The sequence below is a fragment of the Falco cherrug genome, chromosome 7, assembly GCF_023634085.1.
Source record: "Falco cherrug isolate bFalChe1 chromosome 7, bFalChe1.pri, whole genome shotgun sequence".
Taxonomy (NCBI): domain Eukaryota; kingdom Metazoa; phylum Chordata; class Aves; order Falconiformes; family Falconidae; genus Falco; species Falco cherrug.
Genome location: NC_073703.1, coordinates 34,179,888 through 34,203,576, shown reverse-complemented (window position 1 = coordinate 34,203,576; position 23,689 = coordinate 34,179,888). Strand labels below are relative to the sequence as shown.

The following is a 23,689-nucleotide window of genomic DNA, read 5'->3' as shown; positions in this document are numbered from 1 at the left end:
TGCCGCTCAGCCACCTCTGCAGTGCAGCAGACATTATGGCAACCAGGAGGAATGAAATTAGAAATCTAAGAGAAGGGTGCGGCTGCCTTGTAATCAGCTGGGAAGAGGGAGAGGAAAAGCAGGATCCCTCGTTAATTTGTGACTTCATTCTCTTTAATGGGGTGCAGGCTTCACCCAAGCTTCGATCCGCTTCATCAGCCGCACTGGGATGAGCTGCAAAACAACTTTCTGGCAGGAGTCGTCTTGCCAAAGCTGTCACCATCCAAGGCCTTCAGCTTAATTTCAATTAAGGAAGAGGGGAAAGAAACTGCTTTCCTGCCCCCCACCCAAGACTCTGGAAAACTTGAGATAACCCATGCCAGGCTGACAGCAGCGAGGAAAGTCCCTGTGAGGCTGAAATAGAAGCAGCAGAGGAAAATATTTTGTAACTAGATAAGGGGGCTGTGAGGTCATTTTCTTTGGAACAGGGTGTGAGATTTTGGTCACCTTTGTTGAACAAGGGGAAAAATGAGAATAAAATAATAACATTGGGCTATTTTGTTCCTTGAAGCAGTTAAATACTGAGGACAATTTGATCTCTACCTTATCCCATGCCTGCCCTCCCCCCACACTGGCTGAGGAGCATGGGCTGTTTTATACATCATTAATTATGTAGTTTGCAGGAACTGTCCCTGTTGCCCAGCATTGCTGCTACAGAATTGTTTTACAGAACCAAGTTTTGCATCCTGAAGTGGGTTGGTTCTGAATGTAGCCATGCTGAGCTGCCTGCAGGCTTTTTCCCCCTCTAAAAAGCAGTAGCATCCTGAAGTGGGTTGGTTCTGAATGTAGCCATGCTGAGCTGCCTGCAGGCTTTTTCCCCCTCTAAAAAGCAGTAAAGTACAGATTTCTGTTTCCTGAAGGGCCAGTTCAGAGAGAACCTAAGGTCCAACGAACGTTTTTTTTTCTAAGAGGCAAATAACAAAAAAAAAAAAAAAAAAAAAAAAGTCTAGTGTTGGATTTGTAAAATTCAGTGTTCAGAAGAACTGAGTGAAGACTGGGCTGTGTGCTTGACTTCCCTGCCTGGGAGCAGTTAAGAGTCTTTGGACTGAATTTCCAGATAGGCCTGTGAAGAAATTGTAATAACATTTCTATTGTTCGTAAACTTCTAGTTTTCATCAGGCTCTGGGGGTCTCCTGGCACGGACACCCCTGAGTAAGCCGTCATGTCTGAGGCTTGCCGTTGGGCTCCTGCCTGTGTGTGCGGCAGCTTTCCCCTGTGCTGCAGCCCTGCAGCGCCCCGCCAGCGCTGGGCTCCCCTGCCTTGGCCTCCGTTCCCTTTCTGCAGCACCTGGCATTGCACCCCTGCACAGAACTGCACTGACGCATCCGACCCGTGTCCCAAGTCCCACTTCTGGCAAGGTGGGAAGGGTGGTAAAGCCTCACCCTAGGCGGCTTCTCCTCCCCAGCCTGCGTTTGGCTAATCCGGGCAACCCTGGAGCAGGGGTGGGACTCCGGGTATGACGAGGCTGCTCTCCTGCCACAGCCCAGCCCACACCTCCTGCTGATGGCACTGCTGTGGCAGAAGTGACCTAAGCGACCCGCAGGGATGCGCTCAGCTTCGGTCAGGCTTGGCTTTGCACACAGGCTGCTCTCCTGCACAGCCAGGACCGACCGCGCTGCGGCCGAGACGACAAACTGCCCCAGCTCGGTGTGCGGAGCCCCAGCTGCTGCCAACCTGAACGTGCCGCTGTCGGGAATCACGGGGCATCAGCCCTCCCATCCCCTACCTGCCATAAAGAAAAAAATTAAGCAGCCAGCAATCCATGGCCTGCCAGGCTACCAGTCCCACAGGCGGAGCTTGCCTCTTGCTGACCAGTTAGTGGCCCTTTCCCACCCCTCTCCCTCAGACATGCAACGGTTCACTTCGTCACCTCTTTAAAAATTCCGACGCGTCCTTCTGAAATAACCGTGTAAAGAGGAGCGTCCTCCCTGGCATGCAGCAGTAATTCTGGCTCGCCACCTGCAGAAACCACCGTCACCCAGCAGAGGAGCAGTTCAAAGCCAGGCTTACACACGAGGTTTCTCGGTTCACACTACCTGCTCCAGAGGAGATGCAGTTATTTTATGCAAGATTATTTTTTTAGAACGCGTACTGCTTATTCCACCTCTGTATGACTGCACTGTAACAGGTCTGGTCCCTGTGATGCTTTGAAGGCTGGAAATTCTTGTGTACTTCCCCAGCACAGTTAAAAAGAAACCGCACAGAAGTAACAATTACAAATATACAACTTTAAAAAAACTTACTGTTAAAGATTTATTGCAATAATACAATAAAATTTAGAAAAAAAACCAAAAACATTTGTGTTTAGTTACATCTAGTTCGGAAGTTGCAGAGAGAGGCCCCGAGTTTTTGCAGGTGACAAGCAACCCTTGGGTGTCCCATCTGAGACCCTTCAAAGGCACCCGATTTTCAGCGGAGGGCCGGGCTCAAAATCAGGCTCTTCCTTGGCAGCTCAAACCGGCCACCCCAGATCACTGGTCATGGACAAAAGTCACGGCCCAGACCCAAATTCCCGCATTCATGTTACGCAAAGTGTTTTGTAAACTCTCAGCTGGCTGTCTTCAAATACCTATAATTACAGAAATTCCTGCCCTCCCTCCCCTGCCCCCAAAACAACCTGGAAAACTAATCCTGGCGATTGCACTCAAGGTTTGGACACACACAATTCTTCCTTAGCTACACATGTGCAAAACACTTAAAAAACAAAACAACAAAACTCACAATCTGTATTCTGTTACAAAAATGATTCGTGAGAAGACCTAGCCCAATGCATTTTAACACCCTGGCGGTGCCATTGTGCACTTTCAGAATATGACGACTGCAAATAAATTATTTGGAAAACATGAAGTATATGGCTTTAAAAAGGTCTTGTGTCGGGTTTTCTTTCCCTAAGTAAATGACAGTGTACACAGCTGAATCACAGCCTGACCTTTAGGGATTCAAAGTAGCACAAAGGCAGCAATGAAAGAGTGACTGAAACGCAAAATTAAAACAAAAACAAACCAAAAAAAAAAGATATTTCTATGGCGGGGTCCAGTGCAAAATAAACGGGGAAGCAGAAGGGGCTGTTGCGATGCTAAGAGCCCAAAATACAGTACTGGTGAGAGTGTGCTGGTTGCTCTGAACTGCGAAGGGTCCGATAGCTGCAAGGAGTAAAGTGCTGTGAACTGAGCAGCGACCAAACCCTCCCGGCCCCGGCAGTGCTCGTTGCTGTGGGGCACCAGCCCCGTTCAGGCTGCAGTAGTCAAGGGAGCCTTGGCTGTTCTCTTAAGACAAACCCAACTCTTGGATTTAGACCAAAAGGATGGTAGGATCGAGGGTGTCTTCATCTAACCACGTCCATGGTGCTAGTGTGGAGGTAAGGGTCTTTGGTTTAAAAAAAAAAAAAAAAAAAAAAAAACCCCAAAAAACCAAAAAACCCCCCCAACTGAATCAAACTACCAACAACAGATGCCAACTCCCAAGGCCAAAGAGAAAAGCTGCCATATGAGAGGGGTGGGGGGCTGGGAGACACGATACTGGGCTGGTACCCCTGGCGTGGAGCTCGCTGGGGTATGCAGGCATCGGAACCAAACCTGCTCTTCCACCCCCTCCTCAGTGGAGCGAGGAGGCAGCGCTGGCTGGCCAGGAGAGGAACAGCACAAAACCACCACAGAACGCTCCACGAGATGGCTAGGCAAGCCAGTCCCGGAGCCGGGACTTCAGACGTGCAGGAGGACACGGCCCGATGGCGGGGACGTGGCTCACGCAGCGCTGACTGCACCCTCGCTGTGCCCCCGTTAGGAGCTGCGTCCCCACAGGGAAGCTACCGGGCAGAGTGGCAGAAACCTTCCCTCTCGGAGGGACGGGAGGATGCTTTCATGTCAGTTTACCCCGTGGAGAAGTACAATGTCAAGCTATATAAAATGTAAACCGTATGTTGGAAGCCTCACTGAGCAAACCATCTTTAAGTAATACATACCGCAAGGCAGAGGAAGCGGAGGAGCACTTGCTAACGAACACATCTGTTGGCATCGCACCTCCCGTAGTTTTACAAGTGAGCCAGCTGCGCTGTGAGCATTTCTGCAGTGAAATGAAATCAACTTCTTGGCATTCAGTAAACAAGAGAAGAAAACCCCACCATAAACATAAAATAGGGTTTAAAAATGCATGTAGTGTGGAGACCCTGTGACTTCATTAAACTAGCTTGCAATGAGGTTTTTCTAATATTAAAAAGTGGCAACATGGTGTCGTAACTGATGAATATTATTGCAACAACGCAATCCTGTATCAGCTTCAAACATGGGTCTAGCTAAGAGAACGTCCAGTGTTTCTTTGGTGTATGATATTAAGAGTAAAGAGCACAACATGAAACTTGTAGACTACCTACCAGTGGAAACAGCATTGAAACAAACCAGTTTTCTATGGCAAAACTGGGTAAAGATTCACAACCAAACCTAAAGTAAGAGCAATTTGCTGTGTGAATTCTTGTCGATGCTGATTCTTTGTATTAAAAATATGGCAACAGAGATTAGAAAACATGTTAAAAATGCATAATTTTCATGTCCTGAATGAAAAAAAATTTAGAAATATGCATTTTTGCATTATGCAAGACAGATTTAAAACACACACAAACAAAAACCCTGTAAGGAGTTAGGAAAATGTGAACTGCATTTGCACCACTGTCCAGACCGCACACTGAGCAGCCTTCTCTCTGTACTCATCCTGATCCAAATACTCCAAAATCTGTTTCTTCTTCAGAAAGTAGAGCTGGAGGCTGCTGCTGGGTCCTTTTTCTTCGATACTCAACAACGCAGACAGAACCAAGACACAAAGTGCCGTCACAGAATCCATCAGAAGTACGTAGCTAGCTAATTTACAAAATGGTACCATCACAGTCATCTTGGGTAAATAAAAAGGTTTTTCTGGTTTACAAAATGAAAGTCTGACCTTTTCTTTGTTCCAGGCACTACTTAACTGAATAGGTACGGTTTTACTACAGCATTGTCAGGGAGGGATTCCTTCCACAAATCCTACGATCCTTTTCCCGTGCTTGTTAGCGATGTCCAGTGTACGCCTTCAGCCAAGAAGTCACCGAGGCAGCAGCAGACGAGATCATTCCACCAGCGCTGCTGCTGGCAATGGGCTGAGAGACCTGTGTGCTCTGACTCTGCAGCATCTCCACCTGCTGAGAGGGGATATCGCAGAACCTGGGGCTCGGCAGATTCTCCCAGTCTGTCCCTAGGTCTGTCTCTTCATCGCTGACGTGCTCATCTCCACTCTCATCTGTTTCACCGGTGGCACTGGGATCCACAAACTCCATGGAGTCTTCAAGATCAGCACTGATTTCAAATGGCCCAGACCTGCAAACACGGACCCAAAGCCATCAGCACGCTTGCTACCACGCAGGAGAGGGACCGTCCCTTCGCTCACATGAGTCCTAGGCATGCCAAAGCACCCTGCTCTGTCATGCGTACAGCAGAGAAAGAATAACACCTCTGTGTTTATCAGTTGGCAGAGAGAAACTCACTGGCTACAGAGATAACTGTGTATTATGACAACAGTGAAATGAACACAGTTGGCCAAGGAAGCGATAACTTGGGTTCCAACCCACGGAGCAGGAATGGCGGAAGAGCCGTTCTGCTTTGGCAGTGGACGGTGAGACACGTACACTCAAAAGAAAAAGCTACTGCTAATAACTCACAGCTCCACTGCTGGAAATCTCAGCTTGATGTGGAACGGCTTTTATTTTTAACGCTAGCCCTTGGCTAGGCCAAGACGGCTGCAGCTCTGTCAGCGAGGGGAAGGGTGCAGTTTACAACTTACGGAGCTGCGTTGGCACAACTTGCTGGTGCAGACTTCCCACAGCAGCGCTTCACCCTCAGCAACACCTCAAGATCTTTTTTTTTTTTTATTCTGATCAAACTGGTCAAACACTGGAACAGGTTGCTCAGAGAGGCTGCAGAGTCTCCGCTGGAGATACTCAAAACCATAGCGGCCACTGGTCCTGAGTAACCTGCTCTAGTTGAGTTCTGCTTTGAGTGGGGCGAGGGGCTGGATGTCCAGAGGTCCTGGCCAAACCCACCTGCGCTGTGACTCCAAGTTCCCTGCTGCCACTGCCTGGTGGGGGAAGCTACTGCATCCCACCCCAGCCCGCCGCTTCGGGCTAGCGAACAGGCAGCCAGACCCTGGAACTTCTTCACCGAGCCAAAGCTGGCGGTTTCAGAGGCTTGTGACCCATGGTCAGAGCCTGCGAGGTTTTCAGGGAGGTGCTGCAAGGTGGATTGCCCGCAGCAAGCAGCATCCCTGGCCAAAGTTCATTCCAAAACACAAAGCTGCTCAGTGGAACCGGAGCAAGAATGTGAGATGGGTAAGAGTGTAGAGTGGGAGGAGCCTGAAGTAGCGATTTAGCATGGAAAATTTTAATCCAGACAATTAAAGCCTGGTAAAATTATATGTATGTGAAAACAGCAGCCTATAAAAGAGACTATCGGGCATCTATAGGCTTAGATATCTAGAGAAAAATAAAGAGAGCTGGTTGCTGCAGACTTTGCAGACAGTTGAAAAATTAGAGGTAGCCACTCCTCTTCCCTAGTCTGGAAAGGAATGGGAGCACTGTCTTCTGGCAAAGCATTTTGCTTAACAAGGCAACATAAGAGAATCATCAGGTTTAAGGCCAGAAGGGACCATTAGATCATCTCGAGTGATCTCCTCCGTAACAAAGGCCATTATGTTCCACCCCTTCCCCCTGTCCTGAGCCCAGGAACTTCTGCCTGATGAAAGCATCCATTCTGGAAACTCCCCCAGCCTTGACAGGATGACATAAGGAAACAGAGAATCCCCACCTTCATTCTCGTGGGTAATCAATCTCTGTGTTAAGCACATGCGCCTCATTTCAACCTAGCTCAGACTCTCTGCTTCCAACGGCGTCTGTAAAGCCATTCAGTAGCCCGTTATTTCCTCCCCAGGAAGGCATGGAAACCAAGCCATCTATCGATCTCATCTCTAGCAAGCTAAGACAGTTTTACACAGACTAAACCACACCCCTCCCTGGTAGGTATCTTCTCCGACTCCTTCCTGTGACCTCCTATGCTGCTGCGTGGACCCAACTGATGCGTGCACAGAGAAGTGAGACCCACTGTGGCGCCTGGGCCTTTCAAAGCAGCTGCTTTCCAGGACACAGTTCTTCATTCTCTGGGTATTTCCTGCACTTCTCCCCGTTTTCAGGCAAGCAGCAGCAAGCACGAAATTTTTTCCAAACTGAGCTATGTTACAAAGATTTGGCTCCCCGTATCTTTAGGCTGAATCAGCAGGGATATACCCAGAGAACTTCAGGTAAATGGTTAAAGGCACACACTCGGTCCCTCTTAGTGGCACTGCAGGTTTTCTAATAAAACTAGATCTGTACATGAGAACAAAGTGGAAAAGCAGATTTCAGAACATTACGGTGTTTAAGGGGGGATAAAGATTAAACAAATATTTGCAGACTATCTTAGGCATAAGTGACTTGTGACTGGATTATCCCAACAGGAAATCAATGTTGTTGGCTTTCTTATATTTCAGTTGTAAAAAAAAAAAAATAATTATTAAACCTGGTGCACGTGGGCCCATGGGAACTGATGTTCTTTTCATCACATACTACGTTAACAGAGAAGTTGTGCTTAATCTTGATTTACATATAAATTAATACTATTTGAAGTGTCGACTTTGGTCTAGGTTGTTCATTGACTGGAAGTATTTTGGGAAAGGTTTACCTAGGATTTGTTTTAGGGTTTATATTGCTGGATGCTCTTAGGTATTCACATGTTGGCAAGATGGGGGTAGGTCATATTTGGAACGCAGGGAGACTGCCTGGCATCTGTGCTGCTGTCCCCTGGAGGGAAGGAGCTCCTGCTTCTGGGCACAGGGGAAACAAGTCTCCAGCAAAGCCTCCAGCTGAGCCTGCCATACGCAGCAGCACAGCAGACACGCATCTTTGAAATCTAATTTCCTACTCAGGCCCCTTCTTTTTCTGTCCTCCCTTGCCTCCTCCTTGTAACTACCCTGATTTCTGATGTAACGAGGCCTGATCTATAGGCACAGCAGAAGAGAAGAATTTCCCTCATAAGTAACAAGGCAAATGCATAACTTCAAAGGGATTCAGTCACAGGTGAGTTGAGATACTGCTTTTCTTACCTGCCCAAGTTCTCAGTGTCTGGGCTGACCAGGTACATAAGGTTCCTGAGCGTATGCAGTGGGTGCAACAGATCTAAATTTACATGCTACCATGGGGAAGGTAAGAAAAAGACATGATCAGTTACTGGAGGAAACCTGCAGGCACAGCTGGTATTTTAAAAGCTATTCAAAGAATCCAAACATGCATTCCCCCTACCTGAGAGAAGCAAAGGTGAAGGATGTTAGCATTCAGCTTCTTCACCGCCCGTGTGAACCTGTGCCTGCTGAGATTCTCTCCACAGAACTCGCTGTAGAAACACCATACAGAAAGAGAGAGCAAAATGCTGTGAAAATACACCTACTGGAGACATCAGCATTCTGTGCCCAGGCTTCCTAACAAATCCCGGAGTGAACACCCTCACGGCAAGTGCTTGTTTAAACTATACAGCCGGTTTTAGAGTGCTCAGGAGATTAATTTTTCACCTAGCAAGACTGTTAGCATTTCACCAGCCAGCACTGCTTGCCCTAGTCTCACTGGTGTCAACAAGACAGGTGATGTAAACTGTATGAAACTTGAAGATCTGCCGTAGCCAAGCTACTTCAGCTCTCCTTTAAATCTTGCATCATTGCCTGTTCCCAAGCTTTTCCTTCTGTGAAGACCGAGCATCCAAATAATAGTATTAAAAAACAACTTTTGTGCCCTTACTTCAGCAATCACTATTTTAAACACTTAAAAAGCATATCAGCAGCATATTTGAGCCCCCTGGAAGCCTGACCAGCTCTCCAGCTCCCTCAGTACCTCTCCTGTACACATCCCATCTGTTCCACATAGACGTGAAAAATCTGACAGTGCTTTTCATCACAAATGGGGTTTCTGCAATACACTCCCAGACATCTGGCAGCCAGGTATGTTCCCCATTGGTGTTTTATCCCTAGGAGAATTATATTGCTGTCATGCCACGTTATAAGGCCTTGTTCTACAGCACTTAATGCAGCGGAGCTATTCAAGATGACTAAGAGCTGCTGAACTGGGCTGCGATTTTGTAATGTGCAGTAGGGTCTCATAAAACGAAAAAGTTGCTATTCACCGACTGTCATATTTCATTTCTAATTTGAGGATGCTGAATACGTCAATTAGAAAGCTCTTATCGTCAACTATGATGGCTGGTCTACATACTCAGGAGCTAAAAAATGAGGGCGGGACTATTAACTGTGGTCTAAAATCCTGCTAGCCCTCCACCCAAAATTGAACAGGACAAAAATCCATGAGCCATCAACCGTTCCATAAAAGCCGTTCCAAGTAATGACTTCGTTCCCAAAACCAAACTGAATTAAGACCAGTCAAAACTGGCCACCGATTCACCTCCTCCGAGGCTTGCGTTTACTTGCCTGTTGCAGAGCTTCTTGGGAAGATTGACATCGAGTATGAGAGACAGAGTGTTAACAAGCTGAGTTGCATAGCACAATGCAGCACTGATGGTATAAGCAGGGTTATTATGTTCCATATCTAAAAGAAATAAAAACACCATGAAAGTCTCGTTTTAAATAAAGCCTCAGTGGGTGTGTTAATGCGTTACTGAAGTCTACTCTGGAAAATGTCATTTGTAAGTACTGAGAACAGCCTGAATCCAGCAATCATTTACAGTGAAATCTGTCAGAAGTTGGTAGAAAATAGTAATTCTTGGAATTCCTGTTAAAACGACAACATGTGAACCATGTCAAAACTGTGAATAATTAACTTTATCTCTCCATTACATTGCGCTGTGTCCCAGTGAGCATTTCCTGCAAAAGAAGATTTGAGTGGACTGATCCCTATCCCGGTGTTTATTTCTGACTCAGGTTTGTCTGGGTAAGGACAAACGGACCGAGCTACTGCTCCTCACTGCCTTCTGTTGGCATCCACGGCTGCAAGTTCTATGGCTTCTGGAGTATCCCAGATGCCTAATCAGACCTTCCTCCTTACCTGGTCCTTGGGTAGTCTTCTTCTCTTCCATCCAGTTGTAATATGCTGAGTAGTCTCCATTATTAGGAAGGGTTATCCAAGGCCCTGTGATACTGATGCTGGTGTCCCCGTTATGATCATCACACACCCATCTCCCAGACAGGTATGTGGTTCTCCTGGCTTCCGCGAGCTTGCTCACAGTGCTAGAGGTCATAGCATTGTCACTCTCAGAAGACACATCTGCAGGATCTCTGTAGCACCCAAAGAGGAACAGAGTGTTTTTAAAGGAGCTTAAAAAAAAAATCCTCAGAGATGCACTTAGCAGGCACTCAGCCAGATTTCGCAGAGAGCAGAACGCCTGTAGATACACCCCTGCAAAACTCCTCATTCCCCAAACTGCTTTCCTTTGTTCTAGGATTTTTAATTATCTGTTTTAAGGAAGTTTAACATTGGACACATACCTCAGATCTCTCAGTGGGGAGATGCTAGCACCTCCAGATTCTTCTATTCTGGACCTCTATCTCTGGGTCAGATGCTTTGCCTTTGGGAAACACCTCCTTCTCCCCACAGACGCTCAGGGAGCCAGAGTGTCTAGCTTAGACTTACATGACTCACTTCTGGGTGTCTAAAGCAGAGCAAAACGAGTCCAAAAGGATAAGCCTTCCGTACCTCACGCTTGTCTTTACTTCTTCAATGGGAAATATGACTGATGTTAGCTCCAGGATATGCGTCCGACGAAGATTTGCCAGATGCTCGTACTGGGTTTTCAAGTCATAGGTTTTTTTCTCTACCAAGTCTCCCAGCTTGCGGTTATGCCTCTGGATCTTCTCTTTCTTCTCCTGATGTCGCTGGGCCCTGCGATAATGCTTCTGGTTCTCCTCTTTAATTCTCAGAAGCCCCTCCGTGTCTGTGAAAGCAGCAGCAGATATTAGCCTCAGAAAAGGAGCTCTGAGGCACTTGTAGTAAGTTTGTGAAAAGTATTACTAATATTTATAGAAAAAAAGATCTATAGCAGCTTAAAATGGAAAACACTGCTAAACTATTAACAACTTCCAGCCGCTCAGCGGTACAACTTTTTGATCTTTTCTGAAGATCTCCAAAGAGACTGAAATTGGGATTATTCTTTCCCTGCCTTTTACCCAGCTATTTTTGGATTTGGAGCAGAAAAGCCAAGATTTCACAGTTTAATTAAACTTCTGAGGTAATCATCATGACAGAAATAGCTTGACTGTACATGTTTGCATGGTGCTGGCCAAAAAGACATACGTTGCTTGCAGCCAAAATCAAGCGCAGATAGCATCTTTATTCACCATTTCTGGCACCACTGCTGCTATTAGTGTATGCTGTTTGGGCTTTGCTCTCGTCCATGTGCTCTTAAAGCGCCTGGATCCCACCAGCGCAGACTTCTCGTTACCACAAGGGAACACTATCTCCCTTTCCAGTAACAAAATGAAACATGTGCTTGTGTACTGGAGCACTGCAACCACTGGAATTCACTCCACGCAGCAGGCACACAGAGGCTCAGAAAAATATCCTCCAAGAGCATCTGCTGATTCTCCTATAAAATAACTGACCACAGTAATGCAGTAATGCTTCCACAAACATATGGTGCTAGAGACAGTTAGCCACCTCTGTCTTTCAAAAGCACAGGAAAATATTTCTTAGACACACTCTCCAAACACATGTATTAACGTACCCTAGTTTGAACGAGAGCTATCTTAGTCACTCATTTTCTGGGTTTACAGCTGAAAAGAAACAGTGTTGGTCAGGTTTTCCTACAGCAAGGCATCACTTTCCCATAATTAAGAAGTGGGATAACTGTCCCTTGCACAGAAGGGAAGCACTAAGCCCTGACATCATTTTACTGATCTATTTTGATTGCAAGGCACAGATGAGACCAGAGCTACAACAAGAAGCTTCATGGCATCTGCTACTTAAAAAAGCCACATTACATACTACTAAAATCAAGAAAACCTCTAAGTAGCTGTACCTACTTCAAGCAACACATTCAGACCATCAGCCTTCCCAACAGGGGAGCACAAAAATTAAAGGCTACATCCAAAGAATGGGACCAAAGGCTGTTTCCCGTCTGCAGGTCTGTGCCCAGCCACGCTCAGCCAGCACACGATACCCTCCTGCTAGTCCCGGTTCACAGCCGCAGGGTTGGAACCACACAGACCTTGGAATGGTCCCTGTTCCAGCAGAGGGGGGAGACCAGGCCTGCTGGCACCCCTCAGAGCATGCCTGTCCCCACAGACACAGAGAGTGCTTTCTCTGAAGGTCAGGAATTATTTCTAGTCGTCTGACCTGTGGTGATCCATGATGTGTTTGATCGGAAGGAAGATCTGATACGCGGGAAATGCAAAGTCTCAGATTAAAGAAGGTGAGAATAGTTTCTCTGTGCAGATAAGAACTAACAATTCTCAAGTTTATCAAGTAAGTGATGCCCTATTAGAGGAATCATAGAAAAATGGACTTTTCTTTGAGCGATACCGAGAATCCCCGTGTTGGCTAGTAATTCAGTTTCCTTTAAACATTCCTGTAACCTCAACAGAAAATCAATTAATGCTTGCATTCATATTCCCAATCTCTCCCTTTGCATAACGAGTAAGAGACAGAGGAGGAAAAAAATGTCCGTCTGTTCAATTTTCATACTCATATTGTACTTAAAGGCTGCTTTTTCAGAGAGTGAACTCCCTTCTCTGCAGGTTCAACAGCAATTATTTGAGAAGCAGGGGAGAACACTGCACACGCGTTTCCTCAGTAGCAGTCCCGGTGCAGAAACAACTGTCCTTTTTTTGGCATAGCACCTCTGTTTTATGACCCAGTTTATGAGGTGATTAGAAATTGTCCCCAGAAGTATTTGTGGACATCACTATGTCCCACACACCTACGCTGCCTGGTACATGCAAGCACGGGCACACCGATCTCTGCCCAACAGAGCGCTACGCCAGATATTTGCAAGACTGTCTCCTTGAACTGTTCTCCACAGACAGAAGGCAAACATTTTAAAAGCTTATTTTAAGAAGCACCAATTATTGAGGTATCAAGGAGAGTCAACTCCAAAAGCAGGAACCCAATGTTCCAAGAAATCGTTCTTATTTCAGAAAACTAAACCATATCTAAGAGAAGAAAACCAACCAATCTGCATTTCCTAATGTGGTCCACGAGTGAACCAAGCTGGGTTCCTGACCTACTGGCCACTCATAGCAAGAGTTAATTTTGGGTCTCAAGAGCAGTTTTGGGGTAACTGAGCTAACAACAGGTCAACAGTTTGGTCAGTTCATGGGTTAAATCTAATCTAGTTCACTGTGAATCAGAGAAGTTGCAGAAGCTGCAGGTAATACACTTAACAGAATAGTAGAAAAGTGGAGGAACTCCACTCCCCAGTTGGTCCTAACATTTTGCCACTTTCAGAGCTGTATTTTGAGAAAAGATGACTAAGTTCCTCAAAGTCACACTGGCTTCCTATTCTTCTTGCTGCACAGGCTAAAGAAAGAAAGTAGTTATTACCTCCATAATAATCTTCTACCTACTGAAAAGCTTGCTTTTCCTCACCTTCCTCTTCTCTAAACCAAACCAAACATCAATTTTCTTAGACAATTCCTTGTGTTTTATTCCCAATATTCTCTTCCAGACTTTCTCCAGTTGATTTGTATCTTTCTTAACTTGCTCAAATTGGACACCAGACTTCCACTGAGGCAACGCCAGCACAGCAGGGTAACTGCTTCCACCTTAAATACAATCCTTATATTAGTATGACCCAGAACGAGGTCTGAACTTTTCTGGAGCAGCATTAGATTGCTCATTTATATTTAATTTGCAATTCCCCAGGTCCTTTTCCCATCAAATCTCACCACTGTCCCCCACTTCGGATTTATATATATATGTTTCTCTTTCCTAAACAATATGCACTTGACTTTGTCCTTTTCATGATATTGCCAATTTATCTGCATTATTTTGAATGTGATCCCGTTCTCTGCAGAAGTCATATCAACATCCTCCTTGGCTTCCTCTGTTCCACCTTCTATTCCACCATGCAGGCTATTATGGAGAATATTGGACAAAACTGGGCCAGGAACTGGCTCCTGCTGAGCTCCACCTGTCTCACCTCCTCAGTTTGACAAGTATCGCCACTCTTCGAATGCAGCCTTTCTAGCCTTTTGTGTCAACCTTACAGTGATACCCCCAGAGCAAATGTATCTGCTCGCTTGCGAGGCGGCACGGGGTAGCGCCCCAAGGTAAGGTATGTCGCATCTTCTGCTCCATCCTCCACTAGACCGCTTGATCCCCAGTTGATTTGACGTGGCCTGTTCTCAACAAAGTGGTGCCTACTTTTAATTACCTTATCTTCTAGCTACCTGTAAAGTGGGCAGAGGTTCATAATAAGGTGACCATATGTCATCAGTTCAAGGTTGTCCCTTCCCTCACCCTTTGAAAACAGATCCTGCTTTCACTGTTTCCTGGGACATCCTCTCTCCCTCATGTTCCCAAGTGCTCCACAGACTACTTCAGCTTGTTCCTCAAGTTCCCTAAGGTGAATCTTGTGAGGCCTTGCTGACATAATCAAAATATTATTTAGCTGGTTGTTTTCTTTCCTTAGCCTGCGGTCCTCTCATGATGTAAAATTTAATCTGGCTAAGCAGCTGATCACATTTTCTTCTCGAGAAGACAGAGCAAAGAAGGTGCTGAATGCTTCACACTTCTTTGCACTGCTATTTGCTCTCTTTCCTGTAAACTATCAGACTTGCCTATTTCTTCATCTTTTTCTTATTGTTACTATCCATCCTCCTTATTAACTGAAAAACATACTGCATCTCAGCCTTTTTGACATTATCACCACAAGCTTGTGCTAATCCTTTATAACTACTCTCAGGTATATGCTGTGGCTCCCACTGTCTGTACGGCTCCCTTGAATTTCAAGTCGTAAAAATGTTCTTGATTGCATCAATATGCTTCTGAATAGGCTTCCTATATTTTTTTTGCACGTAGGCCGTAACAAGTGCTGCATATTCTTTTCTGAAAATGACCCTACAAATCTCTTGTGTAGAACAATTCACTGCTCCAAAAGCGAAGCTGCTGAACGGTGGCAACTTACCAGCCTACGCTGCATTTCTGTGACCCCTGCTCAAGGAGGATTTTAGCATTTCTAGGCAGGTGTGGGTTAAAATTCATCAGTTACTTCACAACAGCTGCAAAGCTGTTTGCTCCTCTTTATCAAGAGGAAGTGATCAGAAACACTACACTGAATAAGGCCCTCTCTAGGGACCAAGCTGAAGCCATAGGCTGCTAAGCATTTACTTTTAAAGCTGTTGCAAAATGATTTCCATCCAGCTGAAGAACATCTACTGTTTTCTAATTAAAACTCAAGCATAAAAAGGCTAAAATCCACTCACTAATTTGCCTTCAAGTTGATTTAAGAAGTGACAGTTTGGAAATTCACCATTCTTAAAAACTAACACTCAAATTCACATCAATTGATTTTTCACTCTAAGGCACAGTTTTCCACATCACAAGAGCACAGGCATTACTCACGTCTTGTCATTTCATCATTTTCTTTGCAAATGGTCTGTTTCAGCTGCTCAATCCTCATCTTGCAAGACATTATTTTCCATCTCTGAAAAAGAACATTCAGCAACTCTAGGGCACAAACAACTTCAAACACACTGACTAATGATTAACAACAAAGCCAGCAGCTTTAGTGCAAAAGTAGCAGGATGTTCTTAATTGGATCAGGTGAACAAATAAATATTTCATATACTGTTTGGTGCACAGAAGAATGCCACAAACAAACCAAATGCCTAGTATAAAGTCAATCAGTATAATATGTTATTGATCAAATATCTAGTAAGAAATTAAAAATATTGACAGTTTGGATCACTCTGCTTGCAGAGCCAATTTCAGTTTTGCTTACAACAGGCTTTTTGGGACAGCAACACAATGACCTCAAGGTAAATTTTAACTTTAAACTATGAGATCTAGGAATTCAGAGACTTTTAAAACTATGGGACGCTTTGAACAACTCACCAGCTGATCAGTTATCTCTTTCCCTTCCATGGCCTTCAAAACACTAGAGGAAAAAACACGATTGAAAGTTTTATGACTGTCTGGACTACGTCTGTCTCCAGCAACAGTGCATTAAAGAGACTGGTTTGGTTTTTTCTGAGAGTTCTTACAGTTTATTTTCATTTAATAACTACAACTTACTGTTTTTGGAATTCTCTCTGTTTGGTTTTAAGATGCATCAGCCTTTCTTTCTTGTCTGAAAACCTGGAAGAGATTAAATGTTTTTATTGATATTTTGCATAATATGGCATTGTAAGTTTCTGAAAAGATAAAAAGACTTAAGCCTGTGGGAGTCTAAACCTCAACTATCTGCCTTATTCTTGGGAAGTAATGGCTGAATGTATAAAACTCTTGCAGAATTCTACAGCATGTGTCTCACAGGAATTGCAACAGAACCTCTACGATGAGGAAACATCAGCTTGTGGTATTACCCAACTTGTAAGCAAATTATTTGCTATTTCTAGAAGATTTATAGTTTCAAAACATCAATATTTTGTGTATTAAGAAAACAGATAGTACTATAAAAACCTTTAGTCGCTGGAGAAATTAACAGTACTATCTCAGATACTGTCATGAGGCTGAACTGCGTATTTTCACAAGCTGCGATGGTATTAGCTGAGTCCACTCTGGTGGTGGGAAATGCAGGTTTTCACACACTACACTGCATTTTCTCCCTTCTAACATGCAAGAGTCTCTCACACTTTATTCATTAAGGGGTCCAAATAGGACAGCACTCTCTTAAGACTTTTACATGACATCCAAATCTTTTTTGTATTAGTAACAGCAATAAGTTGCAGCCTTCTACTTCTTCCTACCAGGCACCTGTAGCCGTCACAAGCGCATGACCCAACTGTCTGCTGGAGTTCTGCTTCCCCAGATGTCTGAGGTCTGGCAATTACAAAGAACTGATCAGAAGGGGACTCTTTTGGATGCATCACCCTGTGTTTTCACCCTTTGAATACGCAGCAGCTATGTTCTGCTCCCTTCCATGTTCCACAACGTATTGAGAAATACATTTAAAGAAAACACGAATGATGCATATTGAGAAATGACAATGAAGCATGAAGCGACAAAGCTAACAGTAAGAGCAAACAGCAAGAGAGCCAGCCAAGAAATTTAGACAACACAAAAAATAGCAAATGCACTCTGTCTTCTGCCAGCGTATGGCTTCCCAGCTTCCCTTTGTGCCTGTGATGTTACAGCAGCATCCCCATCCAAGCCTCAAAAGTGTGTCTTGGGTTAAGTCCAGGCACGGAAAAACAATTCATTCTATCTCCCTCTGCAACATGCAAAATTGATGATTTTATCCTAACAGAGGTCTAAACATTTTACCTACAACCCACCAAGTCCTTTATTTAGAAAGAATTACATAGTAAGCCTTGACAGGATGGCATCTTGGGCCTCCCTCTCTACTCAACTCTGTGGGTTTGATTTCAGGTGTAACATTAAAATGCTTCATTTTTCTCATCGAAGCGCTGAAATCTGAAAGCTCGGTGACTAACTCTGGGTTCAGAAAGTGAGTAATCACCTTTCCAGATGACATAAGCATTAAAACAACAACAAAACTACTGGCTGCTGCCTCTGTAGTAAAGCAAAAATACCTATTTTCCTTCCAAAACAAACCAAAACCAAATGCAGGTGCTTGGCATAAAAGCCAGAGGCTATGCGTGAGCCGGAGGAATGTGGTGCAACTGCAGCCCAGCTGCTCAACCCAGCGCATTTGTTCTTCCTGTGTCCTCACCCCACCAGTCATCATGGAAATTACAAAAATGCACTGTACTAGACTCCAGTTTACCACAGAGCAATGCACACCTACTGCACCCCGACCTTTGGCTGCAACCAAAAATAACTTGGCCCAGAAACACCGCTCGGCACTCACACAGGGAGAACACGCTGGGGTAGTTTGGCAATTCTTGTTTTCAAAGCTGGGTTAATGGGCATGGAGTCTGACTAAACACAATTACCCAAATCACGTCCATCACATCAGCAAAAAGTTGAATGATCTGTCAAGAATCTGCGACTAAATTAAGTTCTTACTGTGGAGGGAAGATAGAAGTATTTGTGAAAGCCTGCAAAAATTACAGCTCACCACGCACTTCAGCAACTACGTCAAACAGCTCCTACAAACTTCTTTAGCAGGTTTCTCCTAAGCAAACATTTCCATTTCTTTATATAGCCCTAATTTTAATTGCGTTGCATCATGTAACTAATTTTTCCCTATATATCTACAGCCTTCCAATTTGGCAAAGACAAGACTTCAGATGAACTATTATAGGAACTCCCATACAATGCAAACAGAGAAGGAAAGAACTCAACATCTCGAATCATCCATTAAATGTTTCTCTTCAGTCTTACCACGTTAAGCTGACATGTTCTACAGTTACCTGGCTTATTTCCACATGTTCACAACTGGAGAGAAGCAACAAGAAGGGCTTCCTAATCTATAGGGACTGATTAACACCGAAGGAGTAGAGGACAGCAATAGGTACCTCCATTACCGCACCTGTTTGCTATAATAAAACTCCGTTGCTGCGAAAAGTCACTGTTCCTAATGATAACCCACAGCTTAAAACAAGTCAGACAGGCTTAGATGTCACATTCATATTGTCTTTGGCTTTTGCCACCTGCAGACACATAAAGCAAAGCAATGCAGCATGCCTGTAAAATACACTCTGAGAATTTATGCATATGACAGGCTGGAGCAAACTCCCGGGAGGAAGAAGAGTCTTCAAGCTGAAACCAACCTCAAGATGCCGGCTTAGTTTGCGAATATACAACACATTACTAATGAAAAGAAGAATGTCAGTGATTATTTTACCGGAGGACTTCCGGCCTACTCATCCTTAATTGTAGCTGTACTTTAATAATTAATCTTAACAGCTCCTCCATCTCTCCCCCTCACAGATACAGGGTGTGATTTTTGCCAGACAGCTGAACAACTTCAGTCTTACTGCAGCTTCTATAAAAATTAGCACACAAAACAGTCCAATGAAAAGAAACCTGACATAATTCTTACTGTTAGAACACAAAACAATTTATCTTCTTATAAGGACAAATCACAAGAAAATTCTAAAAATAGACCACCATTGGATACAGGGAGCAATGCTTGCTTCCTTTACTTTTCACAAGAGAGAGAACAATCCTTTTCCCTCATCTGTAATGCTTCAAAAAGACAAATGGGAGGCCCAAGTAACCCCATACACTTCCACATTCTGAATTTCTCACACGGCCCTTATAACCGAATCACACAGAAAAGCCCTTGTCATGACCCTGTCAGCCTCCTCCAGCACCGGCCATAACACTGATCTAAAATTAACCCATCTACTACTAGAAGGCATAACGTAAACAAATAAATAATGATGACAGTAAACACAACCTGAAAGCCAGCCAGTTAACTGCACCTGTCCCTGCATGACCTTGCCATGGTGTGTGGCTGCCGTTTAAAAAGTCGCTCCCCCTCTCTGTGCTCATGTGGCAAGAAATTCACAGGCACCCGCTCGCTACCTACAAAGAGGAAACTAAGAAAACTGCCCTCTGAAGTGACAGGCTCTTCCTCACTTTTCTATCAGTCATTCCACGCATGAATTATAGAATGCAGACAAAATGTGTCAAGCACAGTTTTAAAACCAAGGAATTCCGTTATCCTCAGAAGAACAAGAAGAAACCCAAGCTTTAGCGGGCTTTGACCCTACACTGAGCGTTCCTGCTGCCATCAAACATGTCTATGTTACTGGGGTGTTGCATTATTCCTCTACGTTACGTCGTTCCTTTAATTCATTAATATTAAGTTGCTGTTTTCAATGAATTACACTACTGCTTGGGGAAGTTTTGAGCAGCAGGAGAAACAAAGCCTGGGGAAATTGAACGTAGAGGGAGACCCCTGAGAATGGAGGCTCTAGGAGAACAGAAGAGCAGTGATCCCTACAGATGGAACCATGGGTCCAGGCGGGGGGGGGTGGTGTTGGGTGGGAAAAGGAAAAAAATGAGAGACTTATTTCCTGCAGTTAAGAAACACAGTGTAAATATACATATTTCCTAGCCACAGATGAATGGGACAGTTAAAGCGTCTTAGGAGGATGCAGTGAAAACTGTCTGACAGAAAAGCTGATCTTGTCTCACGTGAGAAGATAAAGTAAGATAAAGAGTTGCGTTTTTTTCCAACAAGCTGTTGACTCTGGCACTTTGGTTGGCTAAGGCTGCTTCTTCATGGCTTCATTTTTCTGATGGGTAGAAAAACTTCTTAAGCCTTAGTTAATGCAGAATGACAGAGGTTCCACTGTAACAAAGGCTACGGTTGAATTTCTATAATTAAGCCTGATGTTTAGCCAAAATCTTAAGGCTACAAAAGGGGCAAGGAAAAAAAAAAAAAAAAAAAAAAAGTGGTTTATGTTCCAAACTCCAAATCCAATTTTTTTTGTGGAAGCTGCAGATAACCCCAAGCAGTCTCACACAAACACAAATTTTCCATCTATTTTAGAAAGACTAAGTACAGTTGGTGGTTCTATGACACAGTTTTTCATGTTAATAATAATAATAAAAAGCAAGCCCATCCAGCAGCTGACTAAGGTCTCGATTTCACAAGCTGATTCACGTCGGCTGACACCCTATGCCTACTCCCACTGATGTTAATGGAAGACAGACACCACTGTCCCCTTGGCTGTTCTTGTGTTTGGCAGAAGGATGTGAAGAGCCTTTGGTGCGAGGACCATAACACACCGCACGCTGCTTACCACCTTCCCAAAATAGTTTGAGAAATCACTCTCAACAGCTGCTAACGAAGCTACAAATGAAGGACCAAGAACACAGCGTCAGCCAAAAAACAGAGCTATTCTGGAGATGGTGCTGGGCAGACTTTTTAAGAATCTGGGATGGACATGCTGTGAACGACAGCTACGGAGGGGCGATCTGCATCTGAGTCATGTAATGAGAATATTTGCTTATTGATGTAACACACAGCCAACATTTTGCAAAACTGAGCAGGAAGGTACATGATTAACTCCAGCGGAGCATTTTTTGTAATTCTAAAAAAAAAAAAAAGGGGGGGGGCATGATTACAACTATTTGTATAGGCAACAAAATAAAAAAACTCAGGTGCTGTTTTCTTGCACACCTTCCTGATTTTGTGTAATGATTTAGAAGGCTCCCGGTTGAACGCGTGCTGCTGAAAACACAGCCGTTTCCAACACCCTGCCGCAGCGCTCTCGCTTTGCCCTGAACCGCCGGAGTTTCTGCCAGCCACACCGCCGCGGGCACACCTGCTGACGGCCCCGCCGAAAGGAAAGTCGCGGGGGCTGTACTAGTTACATTATTATTATAAGGAAGGCACCGTGGGCCATGCTCCGCCCGGGCGGGGCGGCCCCCCCCCCCCCCCAGCAGGCAGCCCCGCGGTGGGCCCGGCAGCGGCAGGGGCGTCCCCCCACCCCCACCCCCCCCCGTTTACCGCCCCCCAGGGCGGCGGGGAAGGGGGACAAGGCGGACGACCCGCCCCCCTCCTCCGACCCCAGCCCTGAGGGGAGCGGGGGAGGGGCAGCCCAACGGCCACCGCGCCAGGCGGGGCCGCCCGGCCTCCCCCCCCGGGGGGGCTGGGCTGAGGGGGGAGAGTGAGTGCGTCCCCCGCCCCCGTCCCCTCAGCGCCGCCGGTACCTCTCGGAGTCGCGACCGTCGAAGAAGACGAAGTCGCCGCTCTGGACGCACTTGGCGCAGGTGAGGCGGCGGCGCGTGGTGTTGCAGAGCGGGCACCGCTCCACCGCCACGTACAGCCCCTCAGCGTCCTCCTCGGCGCCCCGCAGAGCCGCCGGCCCGGCCCCGCCGCCGCCCTGCCCGCCGGGCTGCGGCCGGCAGCCGCTGGGAGACGCCATGATGGGCTCCCCGCGCCGCCGGTCACGTGGGACTTTGTTTTCGGGCAGGGGCATTGTGGGAAGCGAGCGCCGAGGCGGCGGCGGGCCCGACCCGGCCCCCGCCTGGCCCCGGCCTGCGGGGCACCTCGCGTACCCCTCCAGGGCACATACTGGCCTTAAAAATAAACATTTCGGGTTTTCTCCTCAGTCTGGCTGCCCTCAGCACCTGCTGAAAGAAGGCGGGCAGCCCCATCCCTGCTCCCCTCACGACCGGGTTGAGCTCCGCCGGGCCTGGTAAAGAATTGTGTCATTTTACATTCTTTGTAAAAGCTGAGGTGGGAAAAAAAAAAACCCCAAACCCAAACAATCCCAAAACCCCAACAAAACGTAGAAAGCACCGACTGCAGATCTGCCATCATGCTTCAGAGCCAGCAGTAAGTGGTGCTTGCTGGGGTGCTGGGTGCTCACAGGAACCTCGTGGGTCTGTCACCCTGGGGAGGAATGGCCTGGCTTCCCAGGGGAGCACACCCACCCCCTAGCAGGGCTGGGGGGGGCTCCAGCTGCAGCCACCCTCGTGGCAGTCCCAAGGGGACCATATGCACCATAGCCAGTCAGTAAATGCTGCATGGACTATACATATGCAGAGCCAGTCCCCATACACATCCTTAAGGGTGACAGACTAGCAGGTTTCCTCATCCCAGCCTCAAGGTTGGAGCCAGGCTCAGGAGTTCAATAGATATGATCAACCAGTATGTAAAAGCAGAGCAAGTAGTCTGTAGGAAATGCCAGGCAGTTAGGAGGAGTCCACCCAAGCCAGAATAACTTAAAGCAGTATCTCCCATCAAAAGGAAACAGACCACATATGCCTAAAACATGTTCCAGTTTTAAAAGAGAATTCCAGCCTACCCAGCCTGTATTGTTTCCCCTTCCTCATATATTTAAGTGCTACAAAACACTAGCATGTAGGTAGAACCAAGATAGTTAAGAATTACCATAGCAAACTAACTTAATCAGTAGCTCAGGGAAAAGGCACAGAGCCCTTTTCTCATCTATTAATGCTTTTTAAAAGTGTGGATAAAGCCTAACTTTACTGGTGAAATTATGTGGCAAGTTCATAATTAAAATGCAACTTCTTTAAGAGGACTCATCTTAAATAAACTTTTTCCAGCATCCCAATAACAGCAGGTTGGTTTTCGCTTGGAAAACATTATTGTAACTCAAGATCATCAGCTATTACAGCTACAATGCAAATAAAAGTCCAGCCCATAGCTGTGGGAAGCCTACAGTGTTAGAAAAGCAAGCCTCTGTTTAGAATAGATTTGAGTGTGGAAATCCAGTTTGACTGTGAAAAAGAAACTGGTAACAGTTAAGACCAGTTTATCATAAGGAAGTGCATGAAGTTGTTCAAACTTTTTTCCCCAGAGGAGCAGAGCGACTGTTACAGAAGCACTTGTAAGACATATTACAGACACAGAAGTTGAAACCACATCCTCACCAAATCAGAAAAACTTGTGACAGCAAAACTAAGCCCAGCAAGACTATGACACCCTGTTCTGTATTAAGCTGTTGTCCATACTGTGCATTTCCATCAAGGACACAGCTAGCTTTTGGCCTGGGTTATGCGTAAGTCATCTAACAGCAACCTCTAGTGGCTTAGGGAGCTTCTCGGCAG

General features: G+C 45.6%; 1 protein-coding gene across 2 annotated transcripts; it reads right to left on the bottom strand.

Moving 5' to 3' along the window:
- Positions 1 to 2,278: 2,278 nt before the first annotated feature.
- On the bottom strand, positions 2,279 to 22,107 carry ATG14 (autophagy related 14). 2 transcript variants are annotated; one of them, XM_055716561.1, is made up of 10 exons: positions 21,824 to 22,107; positions 16,322 to 16,384; positions 16,142 to 16,184; positions 15,650 to 15,731; positions 10,784 to 11,021; positions 10,136 to 10,365; positions 9,558 to 9,679; positions 8,390 to 8,476; positions 8,194 to 8,279; positions 2,279 to 5,381 (listed from the first exon to the last, which is right to left on the bottom strand). In XM_055716561.1, exons 1-10 carry the CDS (start codon positions 22,090 to 22,092, stop codon positions 5,075 to 5,077), a joined length of 1,527 nt encoding a protein of 508 aa, XP_055572536.1. In that variant the 5' UTR covers positions 22,093 to 22,107; the 3' UTR covers positions 2,279 to 5,074. The 2 variants fall into 2 exon arrangements, with proteins under 2 accessions (XP_055572536.1, XP_055572537.1); XM_055716562.1 differs by lacking the exon at positions 21,824 to 22,107 and adding an exon at positions 21,291 to 21,310.
- Positions 22,108 to 23,689: the final 1,582 nt, after the last annotated feature.